The sequence below is a fragment of the Solea solea genome, chromosome 4 (genome assembly GCF_958295425.1).
Source record: "Solea solea chromosome 4, fSolSol10.1, whole genome shotgun sequence".
NCBI classification, from domain to species: domain Eukaryota; kingdom Metazoa; phylum Chordata; class Actinopteri; order Pleuronectiformes; family Soleidae; genus Solea; species Solea solea.
The window spans coordinates 13,695,702-13,720,493 of NC_081137.1; the positions used below are offsets into that span (position 1 = coordinate 13,695,702).

General features: G+C 42.4%; 1 protein-coding gene and 3 non-coding genes across 8 annotated transcripts in view; all 4 read left to right on the forward strand.

The window, feature by feature from the left end:
* The window catches only part of abr (ABR activator of RhoGEF and GTPase), a 120,058-nt gene extending 95,550 nt beyond the window's left edge, over window positions 1–24,508 (forward strand). For 4 of the 5 annotated variants that reach the window (XM_058626979.1, XM_058626980.1, XM_058626981.1 and 1 more), the window contains 7 exons: window positions 19,179–19,238; window positions 19,420–19,529; window positions 19,677–19,816; window positions 19,961–20,095; window positions 20,243–20,348; window positions 20,973–21,126; window positions 22,915–24,508. In XM_058626979.1, coding sequence (XP_058482962.1) covers window positions 19,179–19,238; window positions 19,420–19,529; window positions 19,677–19,816; window positions 19,961–20,095; window positions 20,243–20,348; window positions 20,973–21,126; window positions 22,915–23,004 — 795 coding nt within the window. In that variant the 3' untranslated portion in view covers window positions 23,005–24,508. Of the gene's footprint in view, window positions 1–9,998; window positions 10,594–19,178; window positions 19,239–19,419; window positions 19,530–19,676; window positions 19,817–19,960; window positions 20,096–20,242; window positions 20,349–20,972; window positions 21,127–22,914 lie in introns of those variants that run through there. The other variant, XM_058626983.1, reaches the window with a different exon arrangement.
* trnav-aac (transfer RNA valine (anticodon AAC)) lies at window positions 15,321–15,393 on the forward strand. Its single transcript has one exon. It is a non-coding gene; the product is annotated as a tRNA-Val (tRNA).
* trnav-aac (transfer RNA valine (anticodon AAC)) lies at window positions 18,023–18,095 on the forward strand. The gene has a single exon. It is a non-coding gene; the product is annotated as a tRNA-Val (tRNA).
* trnav-cac (transfer RNA valine (anticodon CAC)) lies at window positions 21,297–21,369 on the forward strand. The gene has a single exon. It is a non-coding gene; the product is annotated as a tRNA-Val (tRNA).
* Window positions 24,509–24,792: the final 284 nt, after the last annotated feature.

Below are 24,792 nucleotides of genomic sequence, written 5' to 3' on the forward strand. Positions count from 1 at the left end.
CAAGGGAGGGAGGGAGACTGCCCGTTTCCTGCTCAGACTGTACACACTTCATGAATTCTGAGCTCAAAAGCTTGATACTCATAACTACTCTGCTTTTATCTATTCGTTGTTGCCTCCATCAATGGGGGGGGGGGGGGGGGGGGTCTTTTCAGGGGTCAAAAAGTAAGGGAACGGGTTTTAATAACATTTTCGAGGGATGTAGTTATTTGCCCAAAGGAGAAATTATTTTTGGTATTTTGATTTTGGTGGTGATATGGATACATATCTGGTTTCATGATAAGGAGAGTATACTAAAACTGTGGGAAACATCAGTTTTGATCAAAAATGCCTTCCATGTGCCATCCAGTCTGAAACTGTAGCTTTATCTATGCAACTCTTTTCCAGTTCCTCCTTACAAATCTGTCACCAGGCTGACATCTGGCCACCAGGATACATGTCCATCCTCACTTCACAGATACAGTACATGCTGTATATACTCTAATGAGATAATGTAACGTTAACACAGAACAGAAATGATTAAAAGGTGCTTGCATAACTCTCCCTGCACCTCAGTAATTAAGCTCCTTTTGATTAGCGTCTTGCAATTTTTAACTTTAGGCCTCTGTGTTGTGCCCCTTATTGCAACCATAAATTACGCTAATGATGATGTAATTGTTTTCATGTGGAGGAAACGTTTCTTAAATCTCCACTGACCCCCCACAAGGATGTTTTCAACTTGTCAGCTGTGTAAAAGCGATGAGATCATGGCTTCACCAAATCCAGCACTGGTGCTGCCTTAACTTCATCTTCTGTCATCTGCATGAGTTAAGGAATATTAATCCTGTGCTTAGATCATTCTGCACTGCATAAAACTGCGTTGCTTAACTTTCATCTATATACAAATGTCCCTTAGATTCAAACCGATGTAAAATGAGTTCACACGATGCTGATCAGTCTTATCTTATCCTGCACACAGGAAGTTAATGTTATGTCAATATAGGTGGAGACAACAGCGGCATTGTGCTTGTAGAGTGAGAAGACTAGAAACAGGCCGGAGTTTGACTGAAAACACAAAGAATTGCCCAGGAAAAGTGAACTCTCCTGCTTAAAACCCCCAATCTTTCAGCAGTTTGACAGGATAAATGCTTCTTGACTCCGCCCACCCATGTGCTGATGCTCCACACACACAAACGCTCCCTCGGCCGGGCCTGATTGTATTGTTTGACAGAGCCTGTTGTCAGATGAAGGAAACCACATGCAAATAATTTGACATCATTTCATAACGTCAACAACAAAAATCAACCAAACATGACGCACTGCAGCTTTAAGCCTTGTGTGGTACCAAAAACACAACCGTGGTTATAGCTGGAATGAATCTCCTTTTTCCCCTGAGTTTCTTCCTTATTATATGTTATTACACAAACCTTTATTGCAGCACCGTTTGAACGCAGGCACTATAAAATATTCCACTATGATATGAATCCCCGCAACGCATAACCTACGAGAACAACACAGCTCCTAGTGTTTCTCACTGTTTCTTTTCAGGTGTGCCGCTTCACTCGGAGCAGCCTGTTGCATAACCGTCGCGTTGTGCCGAGCAATATTCTTTGGTTCCGGGCAGAAGCATTAAATATGTCGATCCACCGGGGGCGCCAGCTCAAGTGTGTACCTGTTCCCTCAAAAGTCTGTTTCACAGTAACACATTTGAATTACGTAAGATGTGTTGTATAACAGCCAGGAGAGGGACGTGTGCAGGTGGTGTTTGGATTGCTTGCATCTGTGTGTGACCTGATGACGGTTCACTCCTCCTGCATGAAGAACCGCTGATAAGCTGTGGTGAGATGGAGGCCACCGTGATCAAGCCACACTAATCCTATCACTGGCTGCCTGTATATATCATCAGAGAGAAACACTCTGGTTGAGTTTATAATCTGTCTTCTATATCTGTGAAATAGAAGCAGGAGAAGAAGCCAATTGAAGATCAAAGCAGCGTGAAGGTGAAATAAGAGAAAGAGAGACTGAGATGAAGTGTTTAGCTGCCACTCGTTTCCATTAGCCTGAGGTGGTTTGTCTGCGCTGCTAACGCTGTTACACAAAGACTGGTCAACTGGTCAACACAGCAATCACCAGAGCTCATGTCGGGAGCTGAAGCTGCTGCAGTAGTCGGATTCATTGATTTTCCACTTATATTGATTTGTCTTCTTCGCCTGCTAATGAGGTTTTGACCTGTCACTGATTTTTTTTTTTAACTGTCTTCTTTTTCTCGTTATTGGTGATGGAAAGGGAACTGGGGAGATGGAAGTTGCTGTAAATGAGTAAACAGAATCACTGCTGACCCTCGTCTGCTGGAGGGAGAGAGTGTCGGAACTTGTTGTCTGCCTCTATACTTTGTCTGACAATATAAAAAACATTTTTTTAACTGTACCGTTTTTGTTTTGATCACTGTCCTGCTGAAAGGACTAGTCCATTTACCATTGTCTACCGCCTTTATCCTCTGCATGAGGATTGCGGGGCCCATGGTGCCAATCCCTGCTGGGTAAAAGTCGGGGTACATCCTGGACACCAATCCATCGCAGGTTCGACATACTCTATAGAGTGTCCTCTGCCTTTTTGGACATGTGGAAGGAAACGGGACACACAGTGTGCTTTAAAGCTATAGCCACTTAGCTAAGCATATGACCTTTAAATAGGTTTTTTTTTACCCTAATTTAACAGCTGTGATGGTTAAATGATTTTTGGGGGCTAAAGTAAATTGGACCGGCTTTTTTCTGAATCAGAGAAACCACAGCACTGTACTCTAGCCTCCAGTTGTGTAATACTTCCTTATCTTATCTCCTGTCTTTGTAGATAATCCTGTTACCATCTCCCCTCTTTTTTAGTCCCGTCTCTCTCCTCCATGCTCATGTAATCTTCCAGGTGGCTGCGTCCAGTCAGCTTTGGGTTAACACTTCAGAATGAATAATTCAAGCAGGTCAGTGGTGTTGTCATCCTGGAACTAGGTCACACTGTGCACTTCGGGCATGTCCCAGTCAAGCCGAGATCACAACTTCAGCCTCCATGTCCACATCGTAGTACGACAGTGTTTCCTCTAACTCCACATCTGAGATTGTTGTTGAAACATTGCACAACCCCCACACACACAGTCTGGTGTTGTCCTAATTACACTAACATCAACTAACACTAGCTATCATGGAGCTTTGCTTGTAATCGTTTTTTACCCATCATCATGAGGTTTCAAAAATCCACATTCACTTGGCAGCTTTGCCTTCTTTTATTTTTATTTTGGCTGAGATTGTGTTGCAGTGTTTGCCAGGGACGAGTGGATGAGATGTAATTAAAGGATGTTCGCTGTGTTGCTGAGGTGTAATTATCTCCGCAGAGACACTTCGGTTGTGTAATGAAGAAACAGACTCCGAGCCAAGGAGAGACGCATTTGAATGTTGGTGTGCACCTTTGCATGTACTCGTTTTATTCTAGACTAATTTCTCTGCCGAAAACTACGTCGCAGAGACAGATTAACTTGCTGACTACATGGGGTGTTACCTGTGATTTGCATTATTAGTGCCCACTGGGTTCATATTTCACTTTAAATGAGTAAAGAGCAAAAAACGGCCTGATGAAAAAATACGAAATCAGTGGTACGTGGTAAATAAAAGAAAAACGTTGAATTAAACATAACAATTAGCAGTTATAGCAAAGAGAGATGTGACAGGGTCTGACCTCAATGTTCTGTTAAGGTATTTGTCATAAAACCTGCAGCATTACTGCTTCACTGTGTGTCTCATTCTGCTTGGGAAAGCTTTGTTTGCTGTTGCAGTTCACCTCGCTCTGTTTTCTCCCCCCCCCCTCCTCTCTTTATCTTTGATTCTCTGCATCCACTTGTACTGGTTAGACTCAAATATTTGTTGTTGGCTAGATGTGCCTTTAAGTACATTTTAAAGGTGGAGGACTATTTGGAAAGGGAAAGAGGAGCAACAATGCCACCTGCCATAAAACACTAAAGGAGATGAAGACGAATTTTCAAGGCTTTAAATGCCTTAGTCTATTCATAGCCTTTCATATCCTGAAAGCTTTGTTTTTCCTCCTACTCTCTGTCTCTGAGCAGATACATACACACACTCCCCTTCTCATCCCAACCACACCCAACACAGCAGACTCCAGCTCCATGCCAATGAAACCTCCCCCCATCTCTTTCTCTCTTGTCTTACCTCCTTGTGCTCCATCACCACCTTTGTTCTGAAGTGCTTAATAAGTGATGGAGCGGTTAATCGAAGGAAGTTTCTGCTCCCATTGGCTCAGAGGAATGAGAAGCAGGATTAATCTGTAGAGCGCCCCGAGGCTACGATTTCTCACCCTGCCAAAACCACCCCACCACTGCTGTGCTCCCATCTTAACCACTCTCACTGTACCCTGAAGGACCCTCTGTCAAGTGCCCCCTTACACACACACACACACACCTCATTTACTCTCTTCCCCTCCTTCTTGCTTAAGCTTGAGAGAATCAGGCTGGAGAGATCAAAGAGGTAGAGTGGGTCTCTCCGTAAACATACTTATGGAGGCCCATCACTTTAAACCTGATTGAATTATCCGTGGCATGGCTCGCAGCTATCGGTGTCACTCAATCAATCATCATGTGAGTCAGTCACAGTCCTCAGAGGGCACACGGGATGAAAACACAGCACTTTGTGTCCGATGAGCTCGTTAAATAAGCCCAAAGTTTTGGACCCAAAGTCTTGATTGTCATGTCTAAAAAAAAAAGATCACCTTTATTTGGCCTCTATGAACTGCCATGTTGTCAGCCTGTGATGTGGCTAAGATGAACGGGACTGGTGCTGGAGTCTAGACTAGGAGAAATATGCTTATTATCTATCATAAAAGTATCTTTTTTTAGAATTATGATGATGATCTATTCAATTCTAACAGTAGATGAGATGATCAGTAATGTTCTCACATTCCTTAACTTTGGCGATAGACCCTTTCAGTTAGTTTAGTGAAGCTTAAAGAAAGAAAGAAAGCTGAAACAGCTTGTGTGACTATGTCCAAAACTATAAACATGTGCCAATTACAATCTCTGAGTAATTGTCTCTGATTGAGCAGGTTGTGATCCGAGTGTTCAATCCTCAGCTCGGTTAGTTTACATGCCAATGTGCCCCTGGGCAAAGCACTTACATCCAAAGTGTCTAATTTGTTCGGATTCTGAAGGTGCATGTGTGTACTCGTGGTGCCAGATGAATGGGGGGTTGTAGAAAGAGAGAGAGAGAAAAAAAAGAATCTTTGCCAATTCAATAATGTGGATTTAGAAAAAAGATCAGCTCTGGCAACCCCTAATCCATAGCAACCAAAAAAAGAAGATGAAAGATTGTATGCACTCTCTGGAGTCTTGAGTAGAGGGATAGCACATTTAAAAGTTTATTTAAATGTGCGAATATTCCCAAATTATCAAACCAATATTCCACCCTTACAACAATAACCTAATTCAGGCGATGTGAGTGATCTGATCATGGGCAGATTGTACTATGTTCAGGTCTGAAGTTTCTGAATGTGTCCTCAGATCCATTCATAAAAAAACAATAGGTGTCGCCTATTTCAGTTTTTTTTTCTTTTTCTGGCTTTTCACTTTAAATTTCTCATTTATTTATTTCTAGCCACAATACTAACACTGATCTCAATATGATTTCTTTTTCAAATGGTTAAAACTTCATGTTGTAGTCGCTGGAGTAGAGCTTTGAGTCACTCAATTCACTCAAGTCTTCTCCTTTCTTTTCTCTTTCCCTCTCTCTCTGTCACTTGTACACACACACACACACACACACACAGACATACACTGACAGCAGACACACCTGTACAGTCAGATTCATTAAAAACATTTTGTTATTGCAAGCAGCTATGACCTCAGTGGCTTTTTGAATGAAGGCCTGGGAAGCCAGACCGTATGGTCACAGAAGACGAATCCAACATGCAATGTAATGCCAGCTGTGTCATAATTAAGGCTGTCCCCACGTGTGGTACCAGGTCAGAACCGGGGCCAAAACACCAACCATCCATACAGTGTGCTGCACATAATGCAGGAGAAGACAGGGCGGGGAGAAGTCCACGTTGTAAGCCCCAGATACGATCTGTCAAAAACAATCTGTTGTTGTAGTTACAGGCTCTTGTTGATGTCAAATATCCCAGCTATGTCTTCGGAGGCCATTTACGACGAAGTGACATCACACACGCGGTTTGTTACTCGTACGGAGGGAATACGGTGAAGGTCGGCTCCAGAACATTCACAGGCAGATGTTTTCCGCAGCTGTGTAAAGCTCCCAGTGCATGTGCGCCGTACACTCGGAGGCTTGTTGAATAGCAAACACCTGACTGTAGACTTGCGGTCAGGGCCCGTTGCATATTTATGAGCCACGGGCATGGATTCCGAGCTGCTCCGTATTCATGTCGGAGCGCCCGTATAGTCGTTAAATTGATCATTTATTCATCCCGGGCTCACGAAAGGCCTCTGTGATTGGCAGACCGTAGTGCTGAAATCTGCAGGACAAGAGAATCGCACCATCAACAGAATCCTGCTTCTTCTTTTTCTCCCACACGGAGTTTGGAGTAGAAAGCGGGAACCTCGCTCAACATTCTCCCTCCCTCCCTCCCTCCCTCCCCCCCCACACAGTCTGGTCGTATGGAGCAGCTTTACGAGGGGCTGTGCCACGCAGCCCATCTATAATTAAGAACCAGGACCGGTCCTGAGTCAGATCATAGGCACTCAGACCTGAACCATCTGTTCTCCCACTTTTAATGTTTCTTTTCTTTTTTTTTTCATATCCCAAAAATGTAATATAATAACTTTGTGTTAATGAAGTTGTTCTCTGGACAGATTTCCGGGCAGAAAGTGCTCTGTTGTGTCATCAACACCATTATACTGGTACACAAACAGATTTCAAGGATTACCACTTTTACTAATTGCTCTCTTCTTTTATGTCGTCTTTCATTCCCACAAGAAGTCTTAATCTTATCTCCCCACTGTACGTCATTTTCCTCCTCCTCCTCCTCGTCTTGCCTCTATTCTCTTTTTTATCATTCCCATGTCTCTCAAGCTCAAGGCCCCACACAGTTCTTCTTCTCCTACAATTAATATATCTCTGTAGTCCCTTTTTTTTTTTTTTTTTTTTTAAATCTTTGCCAGGGCCTTTTAAGAAAATAAGGGGCCGTTTTTTCCACTCCTCTGAAACGCAGCAAAACCAGGGAGCCGAAAATAGTTATTTTTCCAAGAAGATGGAGACAAAATATTATTGTGACACATCTCACTCCTGTTATTATTTTCTATTTCAGTGTCATATATAGAATAAATGTGGGTTGTGGTGAAGTGTGGCGGTCTGTGTGTGCATGTGTGTGGAGTTGTGTGAACCCGCAGTGTTCTGGGTCAACACGTCTGCGTGTGCAGTGATGGTTTTAATGCCATAAAAAAGTTATGAGCTCACGCTTGGTGCGGAGAGTGGAGCACTCGACATATATATATATATATATCACTTTATGAATGTACAGTGTGTGTTTTTGTGCTGCTGGGGGAGTTCATACGTTCACGTGTGCGCACTCTGTGATTTTGTGCATGTGTGATGTGTTGTGACGCGTTAGACTCTGGTTGACCTGATACTATAGACACCTCAAAGCTGCTGCTGCTGCTGATCTTTCAAAAAACAAGATTGTGCTTTCTGAAAGTGTTCTTTATATTTTTATATATATATATATATATATATATATATATATATATATATATATATATATTTATATTTATATATATATAAAAAAGAATACAATACAATACCACAATATACTTATCAATTATTGGTGTGAGTAAAATAAAATGATGTTTCCAGCCTCTTTTGAATAAGATTTGAGATAACATTTTTCACAGTTTTCTACCATTTTATAGACAAAACAAGTTACAAACAACTTCATGAAATAACAGATTATATAAATAATCAGATTTATCAATTTATTGATCGTTTGCTAAATTTAGCTACGATTAGATAAGACTATAATCGTCCTAGTTTAAAAGACAGAGGAAGCTTTGTTGAACTATGGAAGGGTGGATTTTTATGTCTCTTGTTTTCGAGTTTTATGATAATGTGATAAAGCAAAGCAACATATCTCAGGTTGACGGGTTTTAAGATATGAGAGTGAAAAAAACATCTCCATTAAGGATAAACTGATTTATCTCAGACTGGACTGAAAATAACCATTAGGGCAGTGATTAAGAATTCAGATTTTATTTTCCTGTTATTCTCAACACCGAGAATAACTGAAACACTTTATACTTTATACAAACGTTAACCTATAGCCAGTTAAAACACTGGTCTATTTTTGTCTTCCCCTCCTCTGTGATCTTTCCCAAAAATATCTCCTGCTTCCCCGCGGGGCTTTTTCTTCCCCCCCCAATTTGCAAAACATGGTTTTCCCAGACATTCTTTCCTAGATGTGACGCATACTGTGTGTATATCTCATAGTTACGAAGCCCAGTACACAAAAATACTCTGTGGTGAAGGTTGGCTGACGTCTCTTCCATATCAGAGCAGCCTACACCCATTCTCTCTCCACAGAGTCAGACATAAAGGCCACGGTGGTATCACCCTGTCTGCTGCTGTCTGCTGCGACTCATGATGGCATCATGACTTTTATTTTTGTTACGAGTTCACAGTGGGAGAAAAGTCATTTCCCTTTCTCTGCTGGTAACTGCTGAAGTAAAGGGAATTTTTCCAACAGACAAAGTAAAAGTATCACTTCTAGAAATTCACATGTGCATTTGAGTAAATGAGTAGTAAATGACTATTTGTTATGCAGCAGTTTCCTGTACAATCACAGTATTTCATAGTAACTTTATAGCAGCTGTGCCTTTATTACTGTGATTTTCAGTCACGTCGTTTGCCGTCATTAAAAAACAACATTTTAACCTCTTCCCTCCGTGATTAAATCAGATCTTTTTTTTCCCCTCGCACAGCTGTAACTCATCATTTCTGTACATCTGTACAAACAACAGGTTTCCTTTCACGTGCAGGTACACTCCAACTCTGAATCACAACTACCTCTCGGCACAAAGACGCTTTTGTTTTACTGATCTGAAGATTTTAAAAAATGCAGCCTCATGACTGTAACCTTTCCAAAGCCCCACGGTTCCCCCCCCCCCTCATCTGATTCAGACGAGATGGGACAAGGTGGACGGGGATGGAGTTTGACAGGCATGGGGTGATTCCCCTTTCCCCAATCGATAATTGTATTTCTTTTTTGTACGCCTTTCTAAGAGCAGCCGACTCTGGCTGTCCTGTTTAATAAAGATGGTGATTTGCTCTGCGTGTCTCCCAGGGGGTGGGAGTGCTTGTGCATGTCTTTGAGTGACTTTCCAATGTCAACAGGCAGGGTTAAGCACTGTAGTGGAATCAACATCATATAAACACACACACACATATTAACAGTGAGTGGAAAAAGGACATGGTGTAACTTACAGATTGTGATGCGAGGAAGTGAAATGCAAAGAGAAAGAGGAGGGTGAAGAGCGTGGACACAGATGGAGAAACGTGGATCGTGGACGCTTTTTTAAAGCTCATTCCATTTTTACTGAGGTCGTTTTTGACTTAAATGGAGAAGAAGAAAAAAAAAACATCACATGTTCACTTTTCTTCCCACTTCAAAGTTTCACACCTTCTCTGCCTCCTCCTCATCATCACATGATTCCTCCCTCCACTGACTTCCGGATTGAGCTGACCAGCTCTGGGAAAGGTTGACAAGGGGTCAAAGCACTGAGGAAAAAACACTAAAAAACACAGACCCGGCCTTTAGCAGTCCCTCGCTCCCTCATCTGTCCTTTTTTCACTCCCTCCCTCGCTCCCTCGCTCTCCTCTTTTCATTGACTCTTCGTTACTTCCACCACTCCTCCCTCCTCCCTGTGGAGGTGTGTCCATCAACATCTGGAGAAGCAGTGACAACAGGACCTCATTCACTCCCTTGAGCTCCCTCCCTCTTCTCTGGTGCGTTCTCGCTCTCTCTCTCTCTCTCTCTCTCTCTCTCTCACTGCCTCGCTCTAGCGCTCTGTGTCTGCTGTTGTGGAAGTCAGACTGCACAGTGAGGAGATGTTGGCAGCTGACTGTGGAATGAGCTCACAGAGAGAAGCATCAACGTGGATTTACCGTCAGGCTTATCAAGGAAACCATGGTAGCATCTTGTCTTCCTCTCTCTTATCAGTCATCCCTTTTTTGAAGTGAGCAGCATCTCTCGGAGGCTTTGTTTTTTTTTTTTCCATCCATCCTTTTGGAGCCTCTCTGTCCAGCACCTGGTCTGTTGATCTGCGAGAGGTCAACACGGGGATCCAGCCTCCCGTCCCTCCTCGTTTGCGAGCGGTACACTTCCTCCACCTGTGTTCCGGTGGGAGGAGGACATCAGAGGCATTCGGGAATGACGGAGATCCTGGTGTCAGACGTAAACTTGAACTCAGTGTGTGAGCGTCTGGAGCAGCACTGCTGCGTGGACCAGAACCAGCACAATCTGTCCAGCCAGCCCCAGACCCCTGTGCTCAAGAGGCACACCAACACCGGGGCCAAGCTATGGGGCCGCGTCCGCAGCAAGCTCCTCAAACAAAAGGTTTCTGGCTGACATATGCACACTCACATGTCACATACACAGACAAGCTGTGTTTCCTCTCTTTTATCCCCCCCACCCACCCCCACCCCCTCACATTTGTTCTCTTCTATTTATCACCAATGTCACTTCCATCTGTTTGCTCTGTGTCTCTTTTTTTTATCAGTGTGTCCCTCTCCATGTGTGCGCTCTGGCTCCCCCCCCCCGGTGTCTTTTCTTTCAGCACAGAGTTGACCATTGTTCTTATCTGATGGGTCTATTGACTGCAGCAGAGGCAGTGATGTAGTGCTCAAAGAAAATCCATCACCGTCGCAATACTTGCACAGAATACTTGCACTTTTTTTTTTTTATAGGAAAACTTATAACCAAGATTGCAATTACATCTTGTATTTATTTCGTTTAGATCAAAGTACATATGCTGTATTCAGTATATTATTCCCCCCATTTACTAACTGTATCATACATAAACATGTATGAACATGTATGATTTTATTTATTATTTATTTATATGTGGTGACATGATCACCTCCTCCATTCACTTTCTACACCCACCAGCCTTTGTTGGTCCTCAAGTGATGAGTCCATGGTGTTTCCATGTCAAATCCTTTCACTTCTGGTTGTGTTATGGAATTGGACTGGCTCCCTCTGCTGTTGATTTTAGGTATCGTCTGCTGTTTTCACTGAGCTAAATATAACAGCCCTTTGGCATTTAAAGCACAGACAGTTTTTTTTCTTTCCTCCACTAATTAACTGTCACATTATCCCGAGAAGATGCTGGAACCTTTTGTCTGTCTGAGTTTCGAATGCAAAGGTAAAGCTTGGATTATAATATGATATTTTCTGGCATTTCTAGCCAATTATGTAGAGTTTTCCCCTTAAGTGGTTTGTTTCTCTAAAACTATGATCCCCCCCCCCATAATTAGATGGAAAACAAGCGATCAGTAGATGTGCCATTATAGGATTGAGGTTCATTCAGAAATAGCAATTATTGTCATTTGATCATAAAAAGTATTGAGGTTTACATGACATGAACCTTTTGTTTTGTTTGACGGATGATTTACACGGCAGAACACCCACTCATGTTTGGTATTTGTGGCTCATGCACCTTCTTTTTTTTTTTTTTCTTACACCAGATGTTTTTTGTTTATGGACGATGGAAAAGAAGCATGTGTGCTTGTTCTCGTTCTTCACTCAGCTCTGCACACGCTGCTAAAACTGTGACTAACGTGCAAAGAGAAGAGCTTTGGGATCAATCTCTCTCTTTGTTTGTTTTACCGTATGTTTGCATGCATCAGTGTTTTTATGCATAATACATCGCTTCAGATAAAGAATCCTAGTTGAAAGCTGGCTCAGTCTTGGGTTCATGTTTTCCTCTGGTTATACTGAGCAGGATAAAAAGAGAATTACATACTAAGCGCTGACTTCACTGCATTGACCTGCAGTCTTCTATCGAGTCGTTCCTCCGCCCTTCACAAGATCCCTGTCTTAATGTCGTAGAATGTGACAAAGAGGACATTCTTCCGTTTCTAAGAAATCTAAATGTGGCCACATTTGGCCTTGAGTGGCATGTGATTGTGCCTCACAGCTCTTGCCCTGCACAGAAATTCCCCCGTTAATGAGTTTTACGCTGACAAAAGAAACATGTCTATTTTGATCATTTGCTTTTATCTTTAATTTAAATTTATAGTTTCAGTCGGCTGGTAAGAGAAGTTTGAATTTAGCCTGTAATAATCGGGAGAAATCAAAATCTGAAAAGTCTTTTTTTAAATCCTTTATGCCTCGACAGAATTAAGAGAAAGAGTGACATGATTTCCTCGATTCATTCATCTGAAATGCGTCATTTGACTTATTCGGTCAGCCTTTCAAATGCAAATGAATTGTTCGTCAGACACAGAATTTTGTGAAGACAAACCGCTTTGATCAGGAAGAGAAAACCAGATTCTTTTTTGTGTTGCTTTGTGTGTCTGTGTGATTTCTGTGCGTCACGTTCTTCACACTGTGTTTAGAGGAATGATGGTGTGAAAGCTCCCCAGAGAGTTTTCCCCTCACACCCTCAGTCTAATACAACTTCTAATTAAGACACAGTGTGGATGTGATGAGATGGGAGGCTTGGCTGCGAAACACTAATTGGCTTTCGAAGCAGACTTAATGTATATGTTTTGTGCCTCGCGGCAAAAGAACAAACGGCGATTAGGCCGTCACCGGCTCGTAGCTGTTTTCGGCTGCGTGTTTAAGATCGTGTTTGGACTTCTTTTGGCCGATGACCTCGCTTGCTGGGCAGGGTTTTTCCTTTGTCACCGTTCAGCGAGCTTAGCGGAGAGAACAATGGTGCTGTCGCGTCGGCAAAGCCTGGGGGGGGGAAAGACTCAGATCTAACCATTATCATCTGCCCTCTGCCTCGCTCATCTGGCCCCCGCTGCATTTTAACCCACATAGAAAATGATACTCTTCCATTTTGAGTGTGTTGATTAGTGCACATGACATTTTAGGGTTTCGTCCCTCCTGTGTGCCTAAAATGCCAGGCAGTCTCATAATAGCCTTTTATATGAGCCACATAAATCTCCCGTCTGTCCCCACTGGAGGGCATTGCCTTTTATTGGCCCCAATCCATCCCCATCGCGCGGGTTCTCCTATTGGTTAATGAGCTGCAGGAGAGACGCTGCAGGTCAGTGAAACATTCTCAGGCTGAGACCCAGAGTGACCCCCGCGGTTCTGGTCGTACAGCAGAGCATGTGCAGGGCGGCTTTCATCTCAGAGGAGTGACAACAGGGTATTAATCATCTAATTAGTCAGGTATGGGGGGGTTGTTTTTTTTAACACGCTCTTAACAGTGGTCTGGTAGGGAGGTGATGAGATCATCTCTGTGTGAATTATCTGGATATGAAAATAAAGATAACACTTGTGAGATTCCATCAGATGTGTATGCGTCACTGTCGTGGTTTTTAGGAGGTTTTAGCCAAGTCGCTGACCTTTCTGTGGGCATGCTGTATGTCTGTGTTAATTAAAGTTAGACATGGAAAAACAGGTTAACCTCTGTATAACAATGTTACAAAGCTGACTTTGCATCTCTGTGGGTTTTATATAGTAGTTAAGGGCTTTTATTTGGATTTGGTACAGGTATTCAGCGAGAAACATCTTTGTTTTTAAGAGAAATATTCAAAGGCCATTATGTTATAACTTAAGCACTACTAGTCATCGCAGTTTGTTGTCTTTTTGCTCTATTCACACTGAACTTGTCAACTCACAATCACGGCAAATACTTGCAGCTCTCTGGAAGTTGTGAATATCACGGGGGGAGTGTTCAAATGTGCTCTTCTCCTGCATATTTATATGCTTTTGTTTCCAATGGTACTCTGTGCTCAAGACATTACTACTTATGACTACTCAGTATCAATATTTGTTTCCTGGCATCTTGTGCAACCACTCATTTTAGGTAAATGTGACTTGTCATTGAGCAAATGCATTTGGGTGAATGTGCTTGTGTTAATCTCAAATCCAGGGCATTAAAGGGCCACTTGTCTCTTTTTCTGCTCTAAGTCACAATTCCCTCTGCATCAGTGCTCTTACTCACCTCGGCTGCAGGCAACAGTTGTGTTGTGTAAGTGCAGAATCTGTGTGTGTCACAGTTTCGACGCGCTGGTGCACACCGCCTGCAGAGATGAGCGAGTCATCCTCAAATCGCAACTCTTTATCTGTTGAAAACCACCGCCGATTGGCCCACACCAGGAAGTTGTTGGATGAGGCAACATGGCAACGGAGTCATAGAGACCTCACGCGGCCGCGGTGACATCAGCAGCTGTTGCGTCACACTGGTTCTTAAAAAAACCACAAAAAAACCTTATCCTTAAGTGGTTCACGAGTGTAAAAATAGTTTTTTTTTGCGCTTGTGTTTTGCAAGGCAAACATCCAACAGTGTGATGTGTTGGCAAGGAATGAAAAAAAACAAAAAAAGAGACTCATTTACTGCACAAACAATTCTTGTAATCCCACTAAAGCCGAGGAGCCGTGCAGTTTGAGCTACGCTCTAATTAAAGTGCTATCAAAGGGCTCTCTGCAGCTGAATGAATATTTAATCAGCACAGAGCAGCAACGGAAAAACTGCCATGAAACACCAAGGACAAATTAAAGAGAGATTCATTCATTTAGCATATCATAAGATCAAGTTGTGTTTTGGAATATCGTCGGCAGCGCGCAGTAACTCCCCTGCATAGCAACTCAATAAGGGTACAGGGATTTTATTATTAAAGGCTTTGCACATAATCGTCTTCTGCTGTTTTAGAACGCCCCGCACTTGTGTTTTTATAGGTCGACTTAAACCAGCACTCATTTATAAATATTATTGTCATATTATGTACAATATCAAGCACCCACCCTCCGTATGTAATTAAAACCCAGTGCAATTACATCTGAGGAACATATGATATGAACTGTTTACCATACTTATTAGTTAGAAGGTTCATTGTTTTCAACATCACATGTTTTGGATATGATCGTGTAAGGCCTGACTGCTATCGATGGTTTTTGTCAGACTGCTTGACAAAACTGCACGTTGTCCTCCTGCTGCGGTGTTGTCTCCTGCGCGTGCAGACGTCTGACTGTCCTGCTGTGTTGGTCTGCTGCTGCTGTCAGTCTCTGAATGACTACAGCAGCAGCAGCAGCAGTGTGTCTCATTCACGTGTCACGCCCTGCCTTATCTGTGCAGGCTGCTGTGATACTGTGTTACATGCACAGTTCCCGTAGTGTAGTGGTTATCACGTTCGCCTAACACGCGAAAGGTCCCCGGTTCGAGACCGGGCGGGAACATTTATTACTTACTAATGTCTGAGTAAGTAATTGTGTTACAATAACGCGTGGGTATTTTTAAACAAGTCAACCAGCCAAGAGATACACTGTATACATGTGTTATTCTAAACATACACACATTCAGTCCAAAACTGAGACCAAATTAATGCTGTAAGGTAGATTTAACAGGATATGTTTTTATTTATATGGGCATTGTTTATATGAATGTAACTCACATTTTGTCCAGCTTGTTTTTAACTACTGCACTCCATTTTTCACCACTTGGTCAAATGAAGAATAAACTTTCTACATTCTGTTACAGAGTCGGATTAACCAGTTTTTTTTTCCCAGATCTTTTACTTGAAAAACTTGACAGAAACACAGTAAGAGCAGCAGTAGGGCTTTTATTTTCTTTGAAGGAAGTGACTTTGGCGCCGACTTTTTGTTAATTTTTTACATTCTTGAATGAGACGGGGGATGTATCACGGACCCACTGTCTGGTGATCGAATAACACATTTATCTCTGGAAATTATAAAAAATGTACTTTTAATTACTGTATTCTGTGAACGTTATGTGACTCAAAGGTGCACTATGGGTCCTAACCTGCATACAGTAGATGTTAGTTATAATAGGACTTGTGAATGTTATATATTCTTTTAGCGAGGCCTTTACTGTAGAAACACCATGTGGCAGCAAAACAGCATGACTTGATCTGCTTAATTGGCTGTATGTGTGCATCCTACCTCACAGCTGTCTGCTTCTTCTTTTGAAGTGAAGATATTTCTGCCTGACTGAGACAGAGAGAGAGAGAGATCGAGAGGCTGGAAGAGATCCTGACGTCTATTTCTGTAGTGCCCACAAGTGCCTGCCATATGCCTCCACTCACATGTATTTAAAATGCTCAAACACATAAAAGAACTACGAGTGTGTGTGTGTGTGTGTGTGTGTGTGTGTGTGTGTGTGTGTGTGTGTTGCTGTGTACAGGTGTTAGAGTACATGAGCCATGCACGGTCGGGGGTTAATAGAACAGCTGAGCTCCACACCTGGTGCACACACAAGAACATGGAGTTCCCAGAGTGAGCTGCTGTTGGTGAAGTTGCTCACTCATCAAAAAAGAAAAAACACAGTCATTGTTTTTTTTTTTTAGCTGCAACTGGAATGTGTGCAGATCTTTTTATACACAGTCTAAAAGCACACCGTGAGTTCTTGCACCACTCTGCTCGATTGGAAGTATTTCTGTACTTTGCTTCAGGCTGCAGAATGTCCTGGCCTCTCCTCGGTTATACGCCCGTGGTAGTTTTTCTGCTCGTACAAAGAGAACTGTGTACGACTGTGATGTCCGCTCGTCTGAATCATCTTAGCCCGAGGACACAAGTCAGTTTCTGTGTGAATGTTCAGACTTCGACTCTCCTTTGCTTGAGATTCCCTTCAAGAAGTCATATGAATGGAAATGATTTAGATTTCAAGGCTACATTGAAAGCAACTCTTTCCTTTGACTTCCTTTGACCATCAGTCACCTTCTGTTTTTATCTGGAATGTTCTTCTTTAATCTGAGTATAATCTTTGGTGTAATGGAAGTTTGTCTGATTTCACGTCATGCAGCCCACTTTGGCTCTGTGCACTCATCCCTTTAAATTTCCTTGGAGCGGAAGAGGAGGAGGAGGAGGAGGCATTGGGCTGAGTTCCTAAGTATATTTAATGAAAAATAAACGAGTTTTGAGGACACAATTTTGAGAGGGGGTCAGAGAGTGTAACCACTGCCTGTAAAAGATCCTTTTATTTTTTACAACCCCAGTATGAGTACATTCATTTTTAATCGGTTATTTAAAAAAAATAAAAAATAAAAAAATAAGAGAGAGGGTCATAAAGAGTTTTTTTTGTTTTTTTCAGTGAGTCTACTTTGAAAGGACCGCAGGTGGCGTCGTCTGCGAGTCCTGGAACTTTGCCCATTTCTCCCGTTGGCAGTAGTTGCGTAAAAAACCCAATTGCAGTGAATACCTGTCCCTCATCTCAAACCCCCAAACCCTGCTGGGAAAACAAGCTTTAACGATAATTGGAATGCGTGAAACCGATGCCAAATGGCCATTTTATGAGCTAATGAATTTACACTCAGTGAGAACTTTTAATGGTTGCTGCCTAATGCTGACAATAAGGCAAGTGTGCCCCCCCCCCCCCCCCCTCCCCTCCCCGCACTCATCCAACAAACATTATTTCCCTCTAAGTCGAGCGCAGACATCAGCGTGCGGTGTTGTTATTACAGAACTGTGTAGCGTGGACAGTTCCAACGGCCTATAAAAAAGACATTAGCTGTTGTGGCCTCACACAAGCAGGCACCCAAAGCAACAACAGGCTGCCATCTATCATGTCTCGGAGAGCGGCATCGTGGGACATACGATACATACAGACTTTGAGAATGTGTGGCCGAGTGGTTCCAAGAGTCTGGAGCCCGTGTCGGACCCTCAAGAGACTGTGCAGAGCGAATGTGGGAAAGCATAAGTGGCATCGTTCTTTCCCAAAGTAGTGTGTTTTTTTATAGAGCAGCAGTCGGCTGACGGCTGAACTCTGATCTGTGGCAAAGGTTAGAGAAGTAGAGCAGCTCGGTGTTGAGCTCTGGAATCGCTTGGACACAGATTATGTGACAGGCAGGCAGTTCCCGTAGTGTAGCGGTTATCACGTTCGCCTAACACGCGAAAGGTCCCCGGTTCGAGACCGGGCGGGAACACTGTTTATTAATTTGTAATGGCTGATTAATTCATTGATTTGCGTTTCAATAACATTGAGACAATAGTCAATCTGCTGATTCTGCTACACTGTCTTTTATCTACGTTCCCATGTTAACTAGATTAAGAGACTAATCTCAATCTCAACACTGCCATCTAACAACAGCACTTAATCTTTAATTTAATTTAATCTAATTAGTGTTGTGTTCTGAATGAGCAATGATCTAAGACATAATATAGATCTGTGTTTTCAATGAGGACTCATTTTTTGAAGATGACACAACGTTAAATGCCATTTATGTAACCGTAAATTCTTTAGTGTGTCAATCCTTTCTCCGAAAACAGGGTCGGATGCTGAACACCTCGCTCTGTGTCTCCACAGACATCAGGTTTCTCTGATCAGCAATAGAAGATTAGCTCGTAGTTCTCTCGAAGAGTCTTATGAAGTGAACTCTCACGCTCGCTGTAAGGACGTTGTGAGAAGATATATTCCATGTAAAGAAAAATGGCACAGTGGAAAACTTCAACAGAGATTTGGAAAGGGTGCCTGCCGATTGGTGGACATGGTTTCAGTCATACTCGGGTCACATGCTGAAAGGAATTTTCATCTGCCTTTGATCTGCGCTGCCCATTCATTTCCTATGGGAATTCTTTCTTTTTTCTCTTCATGCAGTTCACCTTTTTTTTTTTCTTTTCTCAAAAACGTCGGGACAGAGAGGAAGAAAAAAAAAAGAAATGAAATGCCACATGAAAAGCAGCTCCTGCTTTGATCTACAGTGTCTACAGGCGTTGAATTAGTACAGAGTTCTTTGGAACGTTTGTTAGTTTGTTAGTTCTCTCTCAACGTCACATGTGAAATCTGTTAATAATCCGTAAATAACAACCTGGCTTCCTATAAGTCAAGTTTTCATGTTGGTGCTTTGAGTTTTCTGTGCTGCAGTTAGACCAACTGTTGCTTCTCTTTGGAGACTTTCCACTTTGGAGACACATAGAAATAACATGATCTAAAGATGAAGCGCTTTCCTCTCTAAAAATGACGTCACGTGTCCTTATTTATCATCCGATGTCTTTGTGCTTTGTTTCAGCTGGACCCTCAGACAGTGCAGTCCAAGAACTGGCACATGGACGTCATAGAGATGAACGGGGTAAGAGTTGAGATTTTGACTTTCCATAGAAAATGTGAATCTAATCATACTGTGAAATACTATGTTTCTGAAAGTAAAATGAACAGTAACATGAAAGAGGACGAAAACAGAGGTCAGCGAGTTGTGCGGCTCCTCTGAGACAAACATGTTTACTTTAGCTGCGCCGTTTGTCCATTTTCAGATCAAAGTGGAATTCTCCATGAAGTTTACGAGCCGAGACCTCAGCTTGAAGAGAACGCCATCCAAAAAACAGAGTGGGGTGTTTGGAGTCAAAATCAACGTGGTGACAAAGTGAGTGTGCTGTGTTCCTGTTACCGGGCTCCACGTTGGTTATCGTTATTCTTAAAGCTCAACTTTTCAGAATAAAATGAGACTTCAATTGTATTTGAGATGTGCGATATGCTGAGTCAGACATAACACTGACGCTTGTGTGCACAGGCGTGAACGCTCCAAAGTGCCTTACATCGTCCGACAGTGCATCGAGGAGGTGGAGAAGCGAGGGATAGACGAAGTGGGAATCTACAGGATCTCAGGGGTGGCCACCGATATCCAGGCCCTCAAAGCAGCTTTTGACACCAGTAAGATTCCACGACACACCGTGTTCCTTTTTATCAAAAGAGTAGTATTATTCTGTATCTGCGATACACAATCGCAGATACTGTATCTGTTGTTGTGCGTCTCTAATAAAGCAGCGTGTTCATTTTCTCATGTCCGACCTGTAGATACCAAAGACATCCTGGTGATGCTGAGCGACATGGACATTAACGCCATCGCGGGGACGTTGAAGTTGTACTTCAGGGAGCTGCCGGAGCCTCTGCTCACCGACCGCCTCTATCCCGCCTTCATGGAGGGCATAGGTGAGACCTGTTCAGTTGAACAACGTGTGTATTGTAGTCAACATGGCCCAGCTGGAAGAGATGAGGACTGATGTAAAAAAAAATAAAAATAAAAAATCTCGTCTGACCATAATTGGATGTGGCGTCCGTTTCCTCTGTCTCTCACAGCGCTCTCAGACCCAGCAGCCAAGGAGAACTGCATGATGCACCTCCTGCGCTCGCTGCCGGACCCCAACCTCATGACCTTCCTTACTCTGCTGGAGCACCTCAAACGGTACGTTCACACACACACACACACACACACACACACACAAAGATACCAAGAGACATACAAAGACATGTGACATCACCGCACAAGTGACGTACTGTATTGTATTGACTTAAAAAACCCTGAAAACACATGTTAATCTCCAACATTTCAAGAAAATCTCAATATTTAACAGAGGAGCCTGGTGTGTTTAGGGACAGCACTGCCAAAAGCTGGCACTTGTGAGCCAAATCGCATGCTTTTTCATCTCAGTGACTGTGTCGGACGGAGTCTGAGCTCCGGTCACGCAGGAAGTACTAAACCATTCTGTGAACAAATCTTTTTAATGAATTTAGACTTAGACTTAGACTTCCATTGATTGTCATTGCACAGAAAACACAGCAGTGAAACTGGCAACGAAATTGCGTTGCTTGGCAACAGCATTGGATTGTGAGGTAGTTATTGTAAACTATGATTCAAGAAAAAATAAAAAAGTGTATATGTATATAAATATATGTAAAAGTAATGATTCAGTTTCACCAAAAACAACAGTTTCGCGCAGCTGTGCTATGACGACCTCCGCCCACAGACCCCTAACAGCAGAAATGACACACTGTGCCTTTATGTCATTGTTTGTTTTTGTTGCTGCAGAGTGGCCGAGAAGGAACCCATCAATAAGATGTCCCTCCACAACCTGGCCACTGTGTTTGGCCCCACTCTGCTCAGGCCGTCAGAGTCTGAGAGCACAAAGGCGCACCACATCACCTCCGCTTCTGACATCTGGTCACATGACGTCATGGCACAGGTACATGCACACGGTCACATTTGAGTAGCAAGGTTTATTTATTTATTTTCCACTTCCAAAGTGCAGCTGCGACTGCTGCAGCAGCTCAGGAGTGAAAGTGACCCTTCACACAGAAAGACCACGACACATGCTGCTCGAGTCCAAAGTGAGGCCACACCTGACAGCAGCCAGTTCCTGTAGTGTAGTGGTTATCACGTTCGCCTCACACGCGAAAGGTCCTCAGTTCGAAACTGGGCAGGAACATTATGCACTAGATTGTAAATCTAAAAGCACTTTCTGATTTGCTCTAACTAAAGTAAATCGATGTTCAAAATAAGCATTAAACAGTATTCGGTCTATTTATATTTGATTTGTGATACCCGTATTTTTAAACTCAGACTTCCGTTCAATATTCACCGTGTTATATCGTTTACGTGTGAGCAATTCCACTCTGTGTGTGCACTGTGAGTTCTAATGCAAGAACGATAACTTAGAGATATGAATTACTTTAAATAATAAAATATGAACCTTGCATAACGTGTGTCCTAAGTTGCAGCCTTTTGTGATTAGCTCTACTTTTTTTAATTTTAACTATTTTTGACTATGACCTCTTGACAATATCTGGTTTATCTATTCAAAATAGTATTAGAGCGTTTAATAGTCTAAATTATTATGCACAAATGTACTCGCAGGTTCAGTTTATATTTAGAATGAGGTCACTAATCATCATTAAAATAGGCTCTCAACATGAGTCATTTTAGTATCCACTGCATGCAGTGGATTAGACTGTTCATGGATGCATCTTTCCTGTTTTTCAGATTAATTTTAGTCCCACGGTGCTCAGTGACCCATGTCACCGCAGCCTGTTCTCCCAGCTGTATTTAGGCTGAAGGCCATTCATTTATCTTTAGTGAGAAATGGGTTTCCTGTGCACTAAAGACTTGGCAGAAGAAACAACATCCAGAGTAAATCATCATAAATGAGGCAGCATGTCCATTACACTCAAGTTGACTGTTTGTATTGTGGCTTATTTAAATTCGACGTGTTTATTTTGCAAGTTACTCAGAGTGATGGATTTAGCCTCAGTCTAATAAAAGAAACTTTTCTTTGAGGAGTTGCTACTTAATTTACTGACTTTAGATTGGTTTTGCTGGTAAACTGTGATCAGAGAGTGAATCACATAAAAAAATTCAGACATATTGTGAATGATGAATGGAGAGATTAAGAGAGACACAAGGGAAGGGACATTAGACTAATTCAATATTGTCTAGACACACACTTTTTTTTTACAGTGACATATTTTTCTTTTTTTTAATATATTTCAACTTTATTTCACCAGATTATCCTCACTGAGGTCAGGAGCGAGGATTTTTCACGGATAAACACTGAGGGGAAAAAAATTAACTGCAGCAATTAACAAAGCTAAAATACAAATGAATCATACATTCATCAAATATTAGAGCCAAAGCTACTTAAATATTCACAGAAAATCCATGATCTAAATGTGGACATATTCGGTCTATATGTGGACATATTCGGTCTATATGTGGACATATTTGGGTCTAAATGTGGACATATTCGGTCTATATGTGGACATATTCGGTCTATATGTGGACATATTTGGGTCTATATGTGGACATATTCGGTCTAAATGTGGACATATTCGGTCTATATGTGGACATATTCGGTCTAAATGTGGACATATTCAGTCTATATGTGGACATATTCGGTCTAAATGTGGACATATTTGGTCTAAATGTGGACATATCCATTGTAATTGAATGTGGTGGTCGTCTTCTCTCCTCTCAGGTCCAGGTGTTGCTCTACTACCTGCAGCATCCTCCCATCTCCTTTGCTGAACTGAAGCGCAACACGCTCTACTTTTCCACTGACGTTTAAGCCCCACCCACCTTCCTCAGGGCACCACCCACAGGTGAAAGAGTGGGAGACTCCACACACACACACATCCTCGTCCTGGTCCTCCCTGCCTCGTGTCCCCTCTCTAAAGGCAGCTCATCTCGACTGTATAGCCCCGCCCCTTTCCCTGCCACACACACACACACACCCACCCACAGGCACTCACACACACACACACTGAATAGAGATGGAGCTGAATCCAAACAGAGGTGCTGATGGAGGTTTTCCTGCTCGCCTGTTACTCATGCATCATGTCCCGTTAGTCGCGTGAGGAGAGCGGAACCGCCCCACCACACCACCCACCATCAAGGCCGCAAGGGATTCTGGGGGAGCCCGGTGGGAACGGTGGAGGAGTCTGGAGGAGGCCACAGCCTGGTGCAGTGGCACGGCGGCGTGTGCGGCCATTTCTTCTAACAAGCTCTTTCCAGACACTGGTGTTATGATCTCAGAATCAAAACCTCCAGCTCTTTTTTTTTTTTCCCCCACCTGATCAGAGGCATTCCAGTTTAAAAAAAAAAAAAATGGCATTTACATGTTTTCTAATTGAGTTTGACGGCTCTTTGTGTTTCCTTTCTTCTGTCTTCCTTGGCTTTTGTGCATGAGGTGGAGGAGGCTGAGGTCGTATGAGTGACATGTGGATGTACTTGAGTGAGTGTGTATCTGTGTGTGTGTGTGTGTGTGTGCGTGCGTGTGTGAGAACTAGTGTAGAAGTGGCTCTGGGAAGTCATTCTAATAAATGACTGGTGATGTGTCTCCTCTGTGCTGACAGACAGAGGAGAACCCGCCGTCCCCTTCGAGCCTCGGCCCGAATTAGCCCTATTTATTTTAAATATATATAATAAGTGTGCCTGTACAGTTCTGTGCAACTAGAGAAATGCTCTAAGGAGTCTGTTTACTGAAGTTTATTCAGGTAGTGGTGTTATTTTGTAGTCAGATTTTCCTCAAGTCACCATGTCCACGGTTGGTAAGCTGTACTGAAAAGATGGCAGAAAGTCTCGCAAATAACCTTTTTCTAGAGGAGAAAAGCCGCTCTGTGATGTGAGGGAGGAAGAAAAAAAAACAACCAATGAATGGAACATTCAACCTTTTTTTTTTTTCTCTTGTTGTTGCATTGCAAAGCCTGTTCCAAGTGTCTCCCCGCGCCAGCTGTAATCTATAGGATGATTTGTGTAGTTGTGCATGTTCAGCTTGTCAATCAAAGCAGGCAGGGGTAACAACAAAGGTGAACTCTGGCTCAGAACGCTCATCTCTGCTCTGTACAAAGCCAATCTCTCCGCTCTCAAGCCTGCGACATATCTTTCAAATACTGTAAGCACTGCTAGATGAGTACTATTTGATATTTTTAATATAAGATGAAAATGAAATAAAAACTGTTGTATTTTACTTCTTTGGAGGATCATTTCAATATACTGTAATATTGAGGCTCAATGTTAATGTGAACTTTTCCCCCTTCTTTTTTAGTAAAATAAAAGCTCCCAGAACACTCTCTCAATGTGTTTTTGTTTTTTTTTTCTTTTACAATATTTATTAACAGTCATTCAGTCCTTGAGAATCCAACATGCAGCCAAATTCCATATCAATGTATTTTATAATGAACTTTAATCACTTTAAACAATTCAAGAGTGTTAAAGATTAAATCCCATCTTTACATATAGCTCCCCCTTGTGGTCACATTTACAAATGGTTGAATATGACCTGTAGTGATGGACCTCTCTTGACTGGGAATTTGCTCTGCTACAGTTACAAAAAAATGTTAGTGTTACTGTGTTT